Source organism: Candida tropicalis, assembly GCF_000006335.3.
Source record: "Candida tropicalis MYA-3404 genomic scaffold supercont3.2, whole genome shotgun sequence".
Lineage (NCBI taxonomy): Eukaryota > Fungi > Ascomycota > Pichiomycetes > Serinales > Debaryomycetaceae > Candida > Candida tropicalis.
Genome location: NW_003020049.1, coordinates 1996132 through 2008722, shown reverse-complemented (window position 1 = coordinate 2008722; position 12591 = coordinate 1996132). Strand labels below are relative to the sequence as shown.

Below are 12591 nucleotides of genomic sequence, written 5' to 3'. Positions count from 1 at the left end.
TCTAATCTCTATTTCTAACCTTCATAAAATGTGCATTAAAATAATCAAGATTCATAATAATAATAATAATAATAATAATATTAGAACAACCAAACGTATACAAACCATAGGGTAACTATTAAAAATACAAGTAGCCACATTTTCCAACTTATACCAGCTCTTTGACTCATTACAATCATTTTATTGTAAGTATTTTTTAAAGTTATCTTTCCCTTTTCGAAATTATTAGTTATATCATCATTTAATTTAATCAGTTTATTAATTTCAACTCCCATTTTTTCACCTAAATTTTTCAACATTGAAATTTTTGAACCCATTATATTCATTTCATCATCATTTTGCAGTTCTAATGAATTCATTAAAGATTCATTATATTTAGCTTGATTTGAATTATTAGGAGTTGGATCATACGGTGATGCTGTTCGCAGTGGTGTTCGTGATGGAGTACGAAGTCCAACATTTGGTGAACTAAATAATTGTGTTCTTAAATCTCGTTGATGAGCGCCGCCTGCAGCTGAATATCTAGATGTCATAGCTATCAATTTAATCTGAATGGATATGAATCAATGAAGTAGAAAACAAAACAAAAGAAAACAAAAAAAAAGATTAACTGAAGTGAATTGTGGGAATAAAATGTTACCTTCTTCTTGTTCTTTGCCTTTCTATAGTTGAAAATATTTCCAAACCTTTGATGAGGTGTCCAGAATTTCTTTTCTTGTTTTTAAGGTCGTTCGTCATTGACATATTTTTTTTACACATCACGTGATACAAAGTCGTGTACTTTTGTATTACAGCAGTAGTTGTCATAAATGCAAATATCAGATTGTTAATTTTTTTTTTTCTTTCTAATCAAGCTTGATCTAATCCATCTATCATTAGTAATCAATAATGACTTCACAAGTGCAAGAGATACCTAAATCTATAGAACACGTTAAACATATAATATTAATATTATCAGGGAAAGGAGGTGTTGGAAAATCGTCAGTTACTACTCAGGTTGCTCTTACGTTAGTTAACAAAGGATTTAATGTTGGTGTATTAGATATAGATCTTACTGGACCTTCATTACCACGTATGTTTGGAGTAGAAAAGAAACAAGTTCTTCAATCAACTCAAGGATGGGTTCCAGTTTCAGTTTATCAAGGAAATGGTAAAACCCGTGGAAATCTTTCACTTATGTCATTAGGATTTTTATTAGGAGATCGTGGAAATTCAGTTGCTTGGAGAGGACCTAAAAAAACTGCAATGATTAAACAATTTTTAAAAGATGTTGTATGGGGGAATTCTCAAAGACAATTAGATTATTTATTAATTGATACTCCTCCAGGTACTTCAGATGAACATATTGCTATTGCTGAAGAATTAAGATATGCTACTCCAATCGATGGTGCAATAATTGTAACTACCCCTCAACAAGTCGCTACGGCTGATGTTCGTAAAGAAATTAATTTTTGTAAAAAAGTTAATTTTGATATTTTAGGAATTGTTGAAAATATGTCAGGATTCATTTGTCCTCATTGTGCTGAATGTACTAATATATTCTCAAGTGGAGGTGGGAAAGCATTAAGTGAGCAATTGAATTTACCATATTTGGGTAATGTGCCTATCGATCCTCAATTTGTTGAGATGGTTGAACTACAGGAAGATAAAAAAGATAAGAGGTTGATTAATTTATATGATAAAAGTGAATTAAAACCTATAATGAGTGACATTGTTGATAAAATATTAGAAAAGAATTTACCTTCAAGGATTTAACAAGAGATGGTTTTATTTATATACCGTTTGATTTTTTCCATTTGTTGATTTTTCTTTTTAATTCACCAGCAGTATGTTGATAGATATTTAATTTTTTATCCCATTTCATTTTTTCGAAATCATCTCCGTATTTTTCATATAAACTCTTGAGCCAATCACTTTCTCTTTCACTTAAATGTCTTTCTTTTTTGATTTTACTATGTTTTTGTGCATATTCTTCTAATTGTTCAACCACACTTGGATTTTCAGCATCTTTTTCTAATTCATCATCTTCATCATCTTCATCATCTTCATCATCATTTACTTTCATAGTACCGTAAATAACTTTAACAACTTCATTTGTTTCAGGATCTCTAATTAATCTTGCTTCACCTTCAGGAATTTTTGAAGGATCATCTAAATTTTCAATTTCATCAATACTTGGAATATCTTTATTACTATTGTTCTTATTCTTCTTCTCTCGTTTCTTTTGAATTTCTGATAAACTAACAACTTTCTTTTCATCACCACCAGCACTTGTACCCAATTTAGCCCTTAATCCTAATTTTTTATAATTTTGTTTTAAAGTCAATGATTTATCCCAATTAGCAGCAATGATTGGATTTGAATAAACATTAATATTACGTTGTCTATCTTTAGTTCTTCTGGTGTTTTTCTTAACAGATGAACGAGCCATCTTTCTCTTTCTAACAGATACCATGATTGTTGTATGTGTATGTGAGTTGTCTAAGTGTGGTTGATTTAATAAAAAAAAGGATTATGTCAATCGCAGTGATAAATACAAAGCAAAAAAAAAAAAAATTTTGAAAATGAGATGAGACTTTGTTAACAGAGAGAAAGGACGGAAAAAAAATTACATAGTAGCATACCCAATTAGGAAATCAATTGCGGCGCTGCTACAATTTGCAATTTTTTTTGGGGGGGGTTTTCAATATGGGAATAAATAATAACATATAATCTCTATATATAAGATATAATATAATCAACTAATAACTAATCACTTTGATTGAAATACTCTATTGAATTTGAAATGTTAGGCTGGAATTATATTTGAAATTCACCTCTATGATCTTTGATATATTTATTTGTCATTTGTGGTTCATGACGTTTTAAATAATCTAGAGGTTGCCAACTATAAATACCATCTTCTAATAGAACAAAGAAGAAGTAATCTTGTTCTGAGTTTTTCCATTTATGTTTGATTATTTTAACTATTTTAGCATCTCTCCCAGACATTGGATTAAACAAGTAAATAAATAACAAGGAATTCAAATTAATAAATATACTGCAAATGATGATATTAATAATCACTTTAATAACGAAAACAGTATCAAAAAGAATTTGGAAAGTAGGCCAGCAAAAGGAATTCAAAGAGATTTATAAATACTTTTTTTTTTTTCAAAAGGAAGTAGTCATTTGATAAATCATTTGGGAATATATACTTTTCAATTAAAAAGAAGGTAAGAAAAAAGTATACCGTAATAGAAATATCAAACCCCCAAAAAGTCCTTAATCTTGAAGTGAATAACGCAAGGTGAGTTTTCAAGGTTGTTGAAAAATAACTTTAAAAATTGTATATTTATGAATAAACCTTCTTATTTTATTTTCAAATCAGTAAAAGTATAATCCTTGCCCTTTGGCTTTGTTTGTTTTCATTTTCATTATATGTTTAAACTTTTAATGATGAATCACTTTTTTATATATATATTTTAAAGCAAAAAACTAAAAAGTCCTTGGAAAAACTGATTTCTAATTAACTACGACTTTTCCGGTACTTGGTCTTCCATTGTTTATATCTCATTAAAGAAATCAATGAAACGTAACGACGGTGTCACCCTAATTACATACTCATAAGAAAGGACCAAAGGATCTTACAAGAACAACAAATAAGCAAACATGAATAAAAGATATCAACACATTTCAAGCTTGATTGTTAATGTGGCACATTAAACTTTTCAATATTCTCTTCTATATATGCAACTTTAATACATCACCTACTATAAACTCATTTAAAAAAAAAGGAACCACGAAGTATATACGTAAAGGTAAGTGAAGTTGGTAAAGCAAAAAAAAAAAATATCAGATGACAAATCATATTAACTTATTTCATTACTAACATTAACATTAAAACCCTAAAATAGAGAAATGAGATTCATGCAGAGTAGACACTCAAGTTCTTGTTTTATTTCCCTTCATTGGCCACATTTGAAAGATAGAAAAACTTATATACTAAAAGTGAATTGCTGATATCTTTTATTGAGTTTGACTTTTGTTATAGTGGTGAAAATTTGGATTTTTTGTATATTGTATATCTTGTTATGAGTCAAAAGGAATGATGAAATTAAACGTTCACATGATATGACAATATCTATGTTATTTATAATAGAGAAATGAAAGATAATTATACAGGTTTGGTATTGACTTTTTAGTTGCAAATTACTTTGTTTTTTCGATTTTGTGTTGCGATTTGTTTTCACCTCGTTCACATTGAAGTTACAGCAAAAGTTCATGTTTTGAATTACGAGTTAAAGATGATTTGCCAATGGCAAAATTCTATAAAGTATGTCAAGAGTCAGCAGGAATGCTACATTGCTTTTCATCTCCTTGCTGTTTATGATAAAAACGATTATGGGTTTGGAATGGAAGAAACCCTTTCTCGATACATACTCCATTATAAGTACAAAGAGGTATCGGACTTCTACATAGAATGAAAAATTTAGGCTTTACTTGGAAATATTTATAGTTACTGTGTGTACTTTCTAGCATAACTATTGCATTCAACACATCAGTCCAAGGAGTATTCATTAACCCCGTCGAATCCCGAAGTGGTTGATCCCGTTAGCTATCTTAAAAAGCAATGAAACATCCCACTAATATCACCAGTCTGCTAAACCATGTTGCATTTCAATTAAGATTCCTAATTGTAATACACAATCATGTACTACAACCCCACTACTCAGAAAATGACTTTCCAAACACCAATTGACCTGTTGTCCTGAGGGTATTTTACACCCTGCATGATGTGACATTATTCTACAAGTGACACTTTTACCATGTATCGTTACGAATCAGTTCCTTATTTACAACGTCCTATTCAGACTAGCTAGAGTCCAAAACAAAGGACATCCAAAAAGTGTATTTATATATATATATACTTAGAAAACCTATAAATCTCTACCTCTTCCACCTCTTCCACCTCTGCCTCTACCTCTGCCACCTCTTCCTCTTCCTCTACCTCTTCTAAAACCTGGCAAATTAGTTCTCTTCTTACTAATTCTTAATGCTCTACCTTTGAATTCTTTACCGTCCAATTCTTCAATTGCTTTGACAGCACTTTCTTCAGTTTCAAATTCAATATAGGCATATCCTTTTGGTAAACCACTGAATCTATCAAACAAAATGGTAACACGTTCAATCACACCAACCACATGGAAAAATTCTTCCAATTGTTCAGGAGTACTTTGATAATCAACATTACCTACATAAACTGAACGATTATCAATTTCTTGTTGTTTTTCTAATCTTTCTTGTCTTTCTTCTTCGGTCTCTGGAACCCTGGTTGGTTTTTCTTCAGACATCTTTTCTTATTTTTATGATTCTGGTTTTTCTTCTAGATCAATTGGTGTGTGTGTGAGTGTGTATGAGTGTATAACCCCTTGTTGATACCAGCTGATTTTTTTTTGTGGAGAATCAATCTAAAAAGGTGGTTGGATTTTTTTTTTATTTTTTTTTTTGGTTATTTGATTCTGTTGATTTTTTTTTCGCTAGTTTTCCCCTTTAAAAAAAAGGAGAATCGTGTTTGGTCGTGGTTTTTTTATTGTTTGCCTGTCTCCCGGCATTAGACGAGGTTATCGCCCCAATACTACCCGTGCCTATTATTAAGAACAGAAATAGAGAGAGAGAGAGAAATGGTTAGTTGTTTGATTGACCATACACGATAGGGTTGTTCAATTACTTTGAGTTTATTATCTATTAGTCTTTTTATTATTTTAGTTTGGTTTCTTTAAATTCTATTTAACATAAATATTACACATTCAATTCTTAGGAATTGGACCTTATGCTTCAACAAAAGCTCTATATGTTGTGAAATCTTGTTCTTGGTTTTCATCACCAATCAATTCAATTGCAACATCTGGAGCGACAAAGAAAACATAACCTGTATCTAATTTTTGTCTAGTAGAATCATCACCTTTAATTTGAATGGAACCATTACCATGAGTACCAATGATAATAGATGGACCTTGAACACCTTCCATGGTTTGTTTACCACCTTTGGTTTTATCAAAAATGGTTTGCAAAACTGAAAATTCTTCAATTGGTGGATCATACAATACTGATTTGACAGCAGTACCGGTAGATCTTGGGAAATCTTGCAATGGCATTTTTTGTTTTTCAATAGAAACAGAAGAATATGTCAACATTTCAACCAAGTTTTCAACATCTTTGAATTTTGGTGTGAAACCAGCTCTGACAACATTATCGGAAGCAGCCATACATTCGATAATATCACCAGTAATATAAGCATGTGGTTCTTTAGCTTGTAAAAAGATAGCTTCACCAGGGTTTAAATGCACGTGGTTCAATAAAAGACAACCACAGAATAAACCAACATCATTAGGGAATTGACTATTTAATCTGTGGACCAAAGCTGGTAATCTTGGATCAATATCTTTGAAAAGTTCTGGTTCTTGTTCAGTTCTAACAACCAAATCAGCAGCCTTTTGAGTCAAATCACTACATTCGGAATTCATCAATTTGCCGAAAACTTTTTGCAACAATTTCTTGTTGTTCTTGTCATCTTCAGTTTCTGGTTCAGCATTAACAACAATACCATTTACAAACTCATCAACCAATTCTTGACCGATAATTGAGTTTAATTCAGGAATGTTAGTCAAACTTCTAGCCAATTGATCTAAAGGCTTGAATCCACAGAAAGCTTCAAATTCTGTAATAGCAATAGCCATTTCTGGTTTATGATTGTCATCTGGGTAATTCTTTGGATCTTGAGCATGTAAAATAGCACCCAATTCTTTATCTGGATGAGCTTGAATACTCAAGACTTTTTCAATGGATAAAACTTTGAACAAGAATGGTAAACCTTTAGAATCACCAAATTTTTTAATGATTGAATCACCCAAATATTGTTTTGGATTAGCATTGACCAAATCTCTTAAAGTTTCATTTCCTAAATCAATAGCTTTGGAAGGAACAGAAGGATGAGTACCCATCCATAATTCAGCATATGGTTTTGATTCATCTACAACAACTGAAGGATCGGAGTTGTGAGCAAATTGTGCAACAGCGGAGGTAGAACCAATCTTACCCCAATCGTAGTTTTGATAACCACATTGAATTCTAAATAACTTATCGGTAGCCATAGTTGATGAATGATTTACAAAGATATTCTTTGTCAAAGAGCAAAAAGGAAGAGAAAGAAAGAAAGAAAGAAGTTAAGTAAAAAAAAATTATGAAAAATTTCTCGTCTTGTTTATACTTGAAAAAAAAAAAATAACATCACTCGTGGTGAGGCGAAGAGAACACGCAGTTTTCTCGAGGAGTGCAAGATTTTTCCTTGTTTGTGTTAATTTAGGCTTTCTATTTTTGGGACGTGAAATTGGGGGAGCCCACCTACCCACATACATTGCTGGCAAATCAAATGAAGTACAATCTGGATTAAAACAATGTAGATATGAAATAGAATGCTTGCTTGTCTGCTTCAGAGTATATGACAATGCATCCAAAGTCACCCCACGACTGGCTGTTAATATTATCGCTGCTTGTTTATCCGCAATTGATAAGAACTTTTCGTGTTTCTCCGATAACTGAGTTCACTTCAAAACCATGGTATTTAACAGTATCAAGAATCTCGGTTCTTGAAAAAAAAAAAGAACCAATAGTAGATAAACCATCTATACTTGCGTTTATATTCAATTATTAATATTAATCATCGGAGTTGTCATAACCAAAAAGATCTACAATACTAACAACAATCTATTCCCCTGCTTACGTCATCAGAATCGATATTTTTAATTACGTGTCGGAGGGGAGAAAAAAAAAAAGTCTGCCTGCTCGCGACAGAAAAAAAGAAGAAAAAGAAATTAAAAAAAAAAAAAATTGACTTAACGCGCACGCACCAGAACAGAACAGAGCAAAACAAAACAAAATAAAAGAAAAATTCAAAATATCGCGCGTCAGAAAATTGTACTATAAACAGAGTAATTTAATAGACTAAATGTCTGAATGGATAGATACATCCACTGGAAATAGAATCTCCAAAACTGCGGAAATATCAGGTCTAGATAATATAACAATTAATGGAAATGTTACTATTAATCCATTAGTCAAAATATCTGTCAATGATGATTCAAAATTATCTATTGGTCAATATTGTTATCTTTATCCTAATGCTGAAATCATTGCCAGCGGTGAGAAAACATCAATTGGTGGATACGTTATAATTGGACGAAACTCTGTGGTTAAATCAATAAGCATTGGTAATAGAGTAATAATAGAAGATAATTGTGTACTTCATCCATTTAGTGTGATTTATGACTGTTGTTTGATCAAAAAAGGTACAATAATCCCCGAGAAGATGGTTATACCTCCATATAGTGAAGTTAGTGGGATTCCAGGTAAGGATTTTGTTATTAAATCATTACACAATAGTTATAAAAAATCCATTGAATTAGAAGCTAAACAATTACACATACTTAATCCTTCTTAGGTTCAAAATTTCCAATTAAACCAGATGATGAATTAGAACCTTTTCTTATAAACCTCCTCCTTAATTTGAGTAAGACAGTTATTATAACATAAATGGAAATAAAGAACCCAAAATATCCCAAAAATCCGTATTGATGTACATTGTCCATAAATCCAAAAATTCCACCATATGGTGTGGAAAGTAATCTGAGTGGCACAGTATTATCTTTGTTCAAGAAAGACATCAATACTCTTTTCATTTCTTTTGGATCATTGACCAATTTTTTACCCTCGGTATTTTTATCTGTGTAGTATTTACCGTCTTTTGACAATATAACAACATCACCAACTTCGTACTTACGTGGATCGAGATTCCAGCCTCTTACCCAACGAAAGTCCTTTTTAGCCTTTGGCTTATCAATAAATGTAAACAAAACATGATCTTTGGTATTCCATAAATGAGGAATTTCTTTTCTCATTTCTTTTAAAATATCAATAGTTGTGGCATCTTGTTGTTTTAATTTTTCAACTCTATCCATTTTTTCTTGTCTGTTGTGTTGTAAAACATCAAAGTAGAACTTCAGTTTCAAATAATTGTATTCGTGAGCCATTAATGACAAGTTGTATAATTGTTTATCAGCTTCAGTCATATTTTCTGTGTCCACAAATAACACGACAATCTTATAGTCCTTGTAGTTTTCATCTTTGTTGAAATAGTAAGGAGTTAATTCAGGGGTTAATTGGCCATACAAGGGATACTGGACTTGGTTAATGAATTGTTGAATTTTATCGTGATTTCTCATATCTTCAGGAGCAAAACTTTGATAGACATCAGCAATTAATGAATTATCTTTGAATACATATATACCAGGTTTTGTTGTCAAGGTAGTTGCAACATGTAATGCTTTATCATATTCATATTTGTCATTTTCATCGTAGTTTATATAATCAATCAAGTTCTTACCCATAGTCTCAATATTCTCTTCTATTCTTAGATGTTTTGCCTTATGTAACTCAATGTTGAATGGTGACTTTTGCAACATTTGAACTAAATGTGGTAAGATCTTTTCATCTTCAGGGGTGACTTTATCTACATCAAAGTAGAACAAGACCACAATCTTGCTTTGTAGTGGATAGAAATGTGCAATTGGATCATGGGATAAAACTTTGGTATATTCCATAACTTCAGTAATACCACGAGCAGAAACAACATCAAACCTTGAATTTTTGAATAATTTATTGACCCAATTTTTCATATCATCAAGTTCGACAAAACCGTCATAATCAAATCTAACAAGTCCGACAGATTTTGGTAAAAACATTACAAACTGTGGATAGTTCTTAGTGCCAACTCTTAAGTTTTCACAGATCGCTTTGTTTTCCCGACACATAAAGTGTCCAGTTTCTGCAATAGAAAGGATTTGATTAGATAATCTATCCCAGACTCTTTTGTTTGGAATACATTCAGGGCAATTAGTGAATGATAATTTTCCTTTATTTTCAACACTGTCCCATTGCTTTGAAGTTGCCGGAAAGAATGCAACAAAAATAGGTGTTTGTATATCACCATCAATGATCTTGAACATAGAATCAACATCCAACTTTTTAGATGAACTTGGCAAATTAATAGCTCCTGAATCATATTCAGCATAAGATTCTTTCAAATACTTGATAATAGTTTCAACAGTTCTATCAAGATTTCTAGGGAAAGTATCAATATTTTTCAGTTTTCCAGTATTTTTTCCTTCTTTATTCAAAGCTGGGGCGTATAATTGAAGATTTGGATAATAATCAATATGCTCACGTTCACATAAATCACCACTTTCAACACAATTAACCTGTCTCATTTCAATGTCATAATTAGGATACAATTTTTTAAATGTCATATATGATTCTTTCCAAGTTGGAGCAAATTCTTTACAATGATGACAATAAGGAGAGAAAAACTCAACAAGAACTAATTTCTTACTTGTTATTTTATCAAATTCTTTCAATGATATTGGATCAGGATAATCAATTTTCTTCACTTCAGATTCTTCTGATCCCTGATCTGAACCTTCATTTGAAGTGTCTGGTATGTTTGAATCACCATTGGAGATTTCTTCACATATTACCAAAGTACAAAGTAACCCTAGCAAAGTTATAAACAGAAATTTCATGGCTAGGTAAGCAATGTCTTTTGTGAGTTTGTCTTTTGTAGTAAAATGAAAATACAAAGAAAACAACCCCTACAATGAAAAAAAAAAAATAGAAAATGGCGATCAACGAACTTTCTTTCTTTTTGTCTGTTGCTTGTCGTTTGATTCAACTTGATTTTCTCACGTAATCTAAATAATCAATACAACGTATTTTTAATTTGCAATTTAATTTAATTAAGTCCAGTAGGATGATAATAATAATCCAAAAATAAAAAATAAATTACATTCTATAAATAATTTTGTATAAATATAATGCTATGTATGAGATGCTATTAATGAAATACTTACTTATTGAGTAAATTTTTTATTTAGTTTCCCACTCATTTCTAATAAATATGTTTTGAAATATTCAAAACTGACCAATGTCACAGCACTGGCAGGAACAGTTCTAGTCAAGTTTGTAAAATACCCAGCATAAAACCCTCTCAATCCTTCATTACGAAAGATAGAAGATATGGTCTTTAACAACGATTTATGCTTTCCTGTGTCTTGACGCAACTGCATTCTTGTTCTTAAAATTTCATGTGGGTAAGTAATGGTACTTGCAATCATTTTTGAAATCGAAGAAGCTGCTATTAGACTCCATAATTTCAAAGTTGATCCCTGATCTCCAGAATTCAAATTACAATGAAAAATGGTCTTCAATTTCTCATAAACAGGGAAATGGATCCCAACATGTAACAATCCAAACAATGACGGTATCAACCCACTATAGAAAGCTCTTATCCCCTCACTTTTGTACATCTTTTTAATTGCATCTATAGTTCCCTTGTAATAAACCTCATTTTTCTTTTCCTGTCCATTTTGAACCATCAATCTTGTTTTCACAACCCAAATTGGATTAACTGCTATTGAACTTGTCATTCCTGCTGATAATGCTGAACAAAAATGTATTATCGATGGGTTCTCAATATTGTAGTTCTTCAAGAAACCCGGATAGAATCGCTTAGCTTGCTCATACACTGTGAAATATATTGTCCATGTAGGTAAATAACCAATCATAGTTGGTACCAATCCCCTGTACAACCCTCTAACGCCTTCTTCTCTTATAATTGTTTTAAATGTGTTAAGAAACCCATTGTATTTTAAATTCTTACCCAATGTACCTTGTGCTTGTAATCTTGTCTTTACCACGTCAAGCGGACAGACAACCACACCAGCCAAAAAACCCGATGCTGCACCTGCAATTGTGATTAATTGGTTATTTGAAAATTTTGTAAGGATTGAAGGAGGTGGTATTTCTCCCAATGTATCTATTCTATGAGTTATGGGAAACGTAAGTTCGTGAGATTTACGAAATTCCAAATCTTCACCTTGAACGACGTCCGAGAAATCATTATGTTGCTCCTCTAGCTTGTGGTTATCATCTCTTTGCATTTCAATTGATAGATATAAATCTGGATTTTGTTGTATTTATGGTGTTGTAAGTATTATGGAATCCGGTTCCCGATAATTGATGCTATTTCACTCACTTCAGATTTTGTAATCTGAAAAAAAAAAAAAAAAAAATAAATGAATAAGAATAATTAGTAATGATTTTGGTATTAACGATAATTAGCAATAACTAGTTTCTATCATGTAATATTAAATCGTTAAGAATGAAGAAAGTTGAATCAAGGGGAGGAAATTCCTGTAAATTATAAACAGAATTGTAGTTAACTTATGATAAATTAGAATGTTATTGAAGAAGAAACAAAAGGTCTTGATTTTTTTTTTTTCCTTTCTTCGTTTTTAGCACAAGGTTTTTTTTTCTTTTCCTTCATCTTTTTGATTTTCTCGGTTCTGATTTGATTCCAAACATTGGAACCCGCCAACTAATGCTATTTTTTTTTTCGTTTGTCTCTGTTAGCTTCCCCCCACCTCGACCCGCGGGCTCTGAGATAACGATAGCGAGAGGGACCAAAAGAAAAATACAAAACCACAACCACATTATCAA

At 31.5% G+C, this 12591-nt stretch overlaps 8 protein-coding genes across 8 annotated transcripts; 2 read left to right on the top strand and 6 right to left on the bottom strand. All coding sequences in view use genetic code 12, as the record gives it.

Moving 5' to 3' along the window:
• Positions 1–80: 80 nt before the first annotated feature.
• CTRG_02001 (uncharacterized protein) lies at positions 81–533 on the bottom strand (the record flags this gene model as incomplete). Its single annotated transcript, XM_002547648.1, has 1 exon — positions 81–533. One exon carries the CDS (start codon positions 531–533, stop codon positions 81–83), a length of 453 nt encoding a protein of 150 aa, XP_002547694.1.
• A 355-nt stretch (positions 534–888) lies between these two features.
• On the top strand, positions 889–1755 carry CTRG_02000 (iron-sulfur cluster assembly protein; the record flags this gene model as incomplete). Its single annotated transcript, XM_002547647.1, has 1 exon — positions 889–1755. One exon carries the CDS (start codon positions 889–891, stop codon positions 1753–1755), a length of 867 nt encoding a protein of 288 aa, XP_002547693.1.
• A 16-nt stretch (positions 1756–1771) lies between these two features.
• Positions 1772–2455, bottom strand: CTRG_01999 (uncharacterized protein; the record flags this gene model as incomplete). Its single annotated transcript, XM_002547646.1, has 1 exon — positions 1772–2455. The coding sequence occupies one exon, from the start codon at positions 2453–2455 to the stop codon at positions 1772–1774; it is 684 nt and encodes a 227-aa protein (XP_002547692.1).
• A 2464-nt stretch (positions 2456–4919) lies between these two features.
• CTRG_01998 (uncharacterized protein) lies at positions 4920–5333 on the bottom strand (the record flags this gene model as incomplete). The annotated part of the gene is made up of 1 exon (XM_002547645.1): positions 4920–5333. One exon carries the CDS (start codon positions 5331–5333, stop codon positions 4920–4922), a length of 414 nt encoding a protein of 137 aa, XP_002547691.1.
• A 477-nt stretch (positions 5334–5810) lies between these two features.
• PMI1 (mannose-6-phosphate isomerase) lies at positions 5811–7133 on the bottom strand (the record flags this gene model as incomplete). Its single annotated transcript, XM_002547644.1, has 1 exon — positions 5811–7133. The coding sequence occupies one exon, from the start codon at positions 7131–7133 to the stop codon at positions 5811–5813; it is 1323 nt and encodes a 440-aa protein (XP_002547690.1).
• An 854-nt stretch (positions 7134–7987) lies between these two features.
• On the top strand, positions 7988–8479 carry CTRG_01996 (uncharacterized protein; the record flags this gene model as incomplete). The annotated part of the gene is made up of 1 exon (XM_002547643.1): positions 7988–8479. The coding sequence occupies one exon, from the start codon at positions 7988–7990 to the stop codon at positions 8477–8479; it is 492 nt and encodes a 163-aa protein (XP_002547689.1).
• Positions 8466–10616, bottom strand: CTRG_01995 (protein disulfide isomerase; the record flags this gene model as incomplete). The annotated part of the gene is made up of 1 exon (XM_002547642.1): positions 8466–10616. One exon carries the CDS (start codon positions 10614–10616, stop codon positions 8466–8468), a length of 2151 nt encoding a protein of 716 aa, XP_002547688.1.
• Positions 10617–10943: 327 nt separating this feature from the next.
• CTRG_01994 (NAD+ transporter) lies at positions 10944–12032 on the bottom strand (the record flags this gene model as incomplete). The annotated part of the gene is made up of 1 exon (XM_002547641.1): positions 10944–12032. One exon carries the CDS (start codon positions 12030–12032, stop codon positions 10944–10946), a length of 1089 nt encoding a protein of 362 aa, XP_002547687.1.
• Positions 12033–12591: the final 559 nt, after the last annotated feature.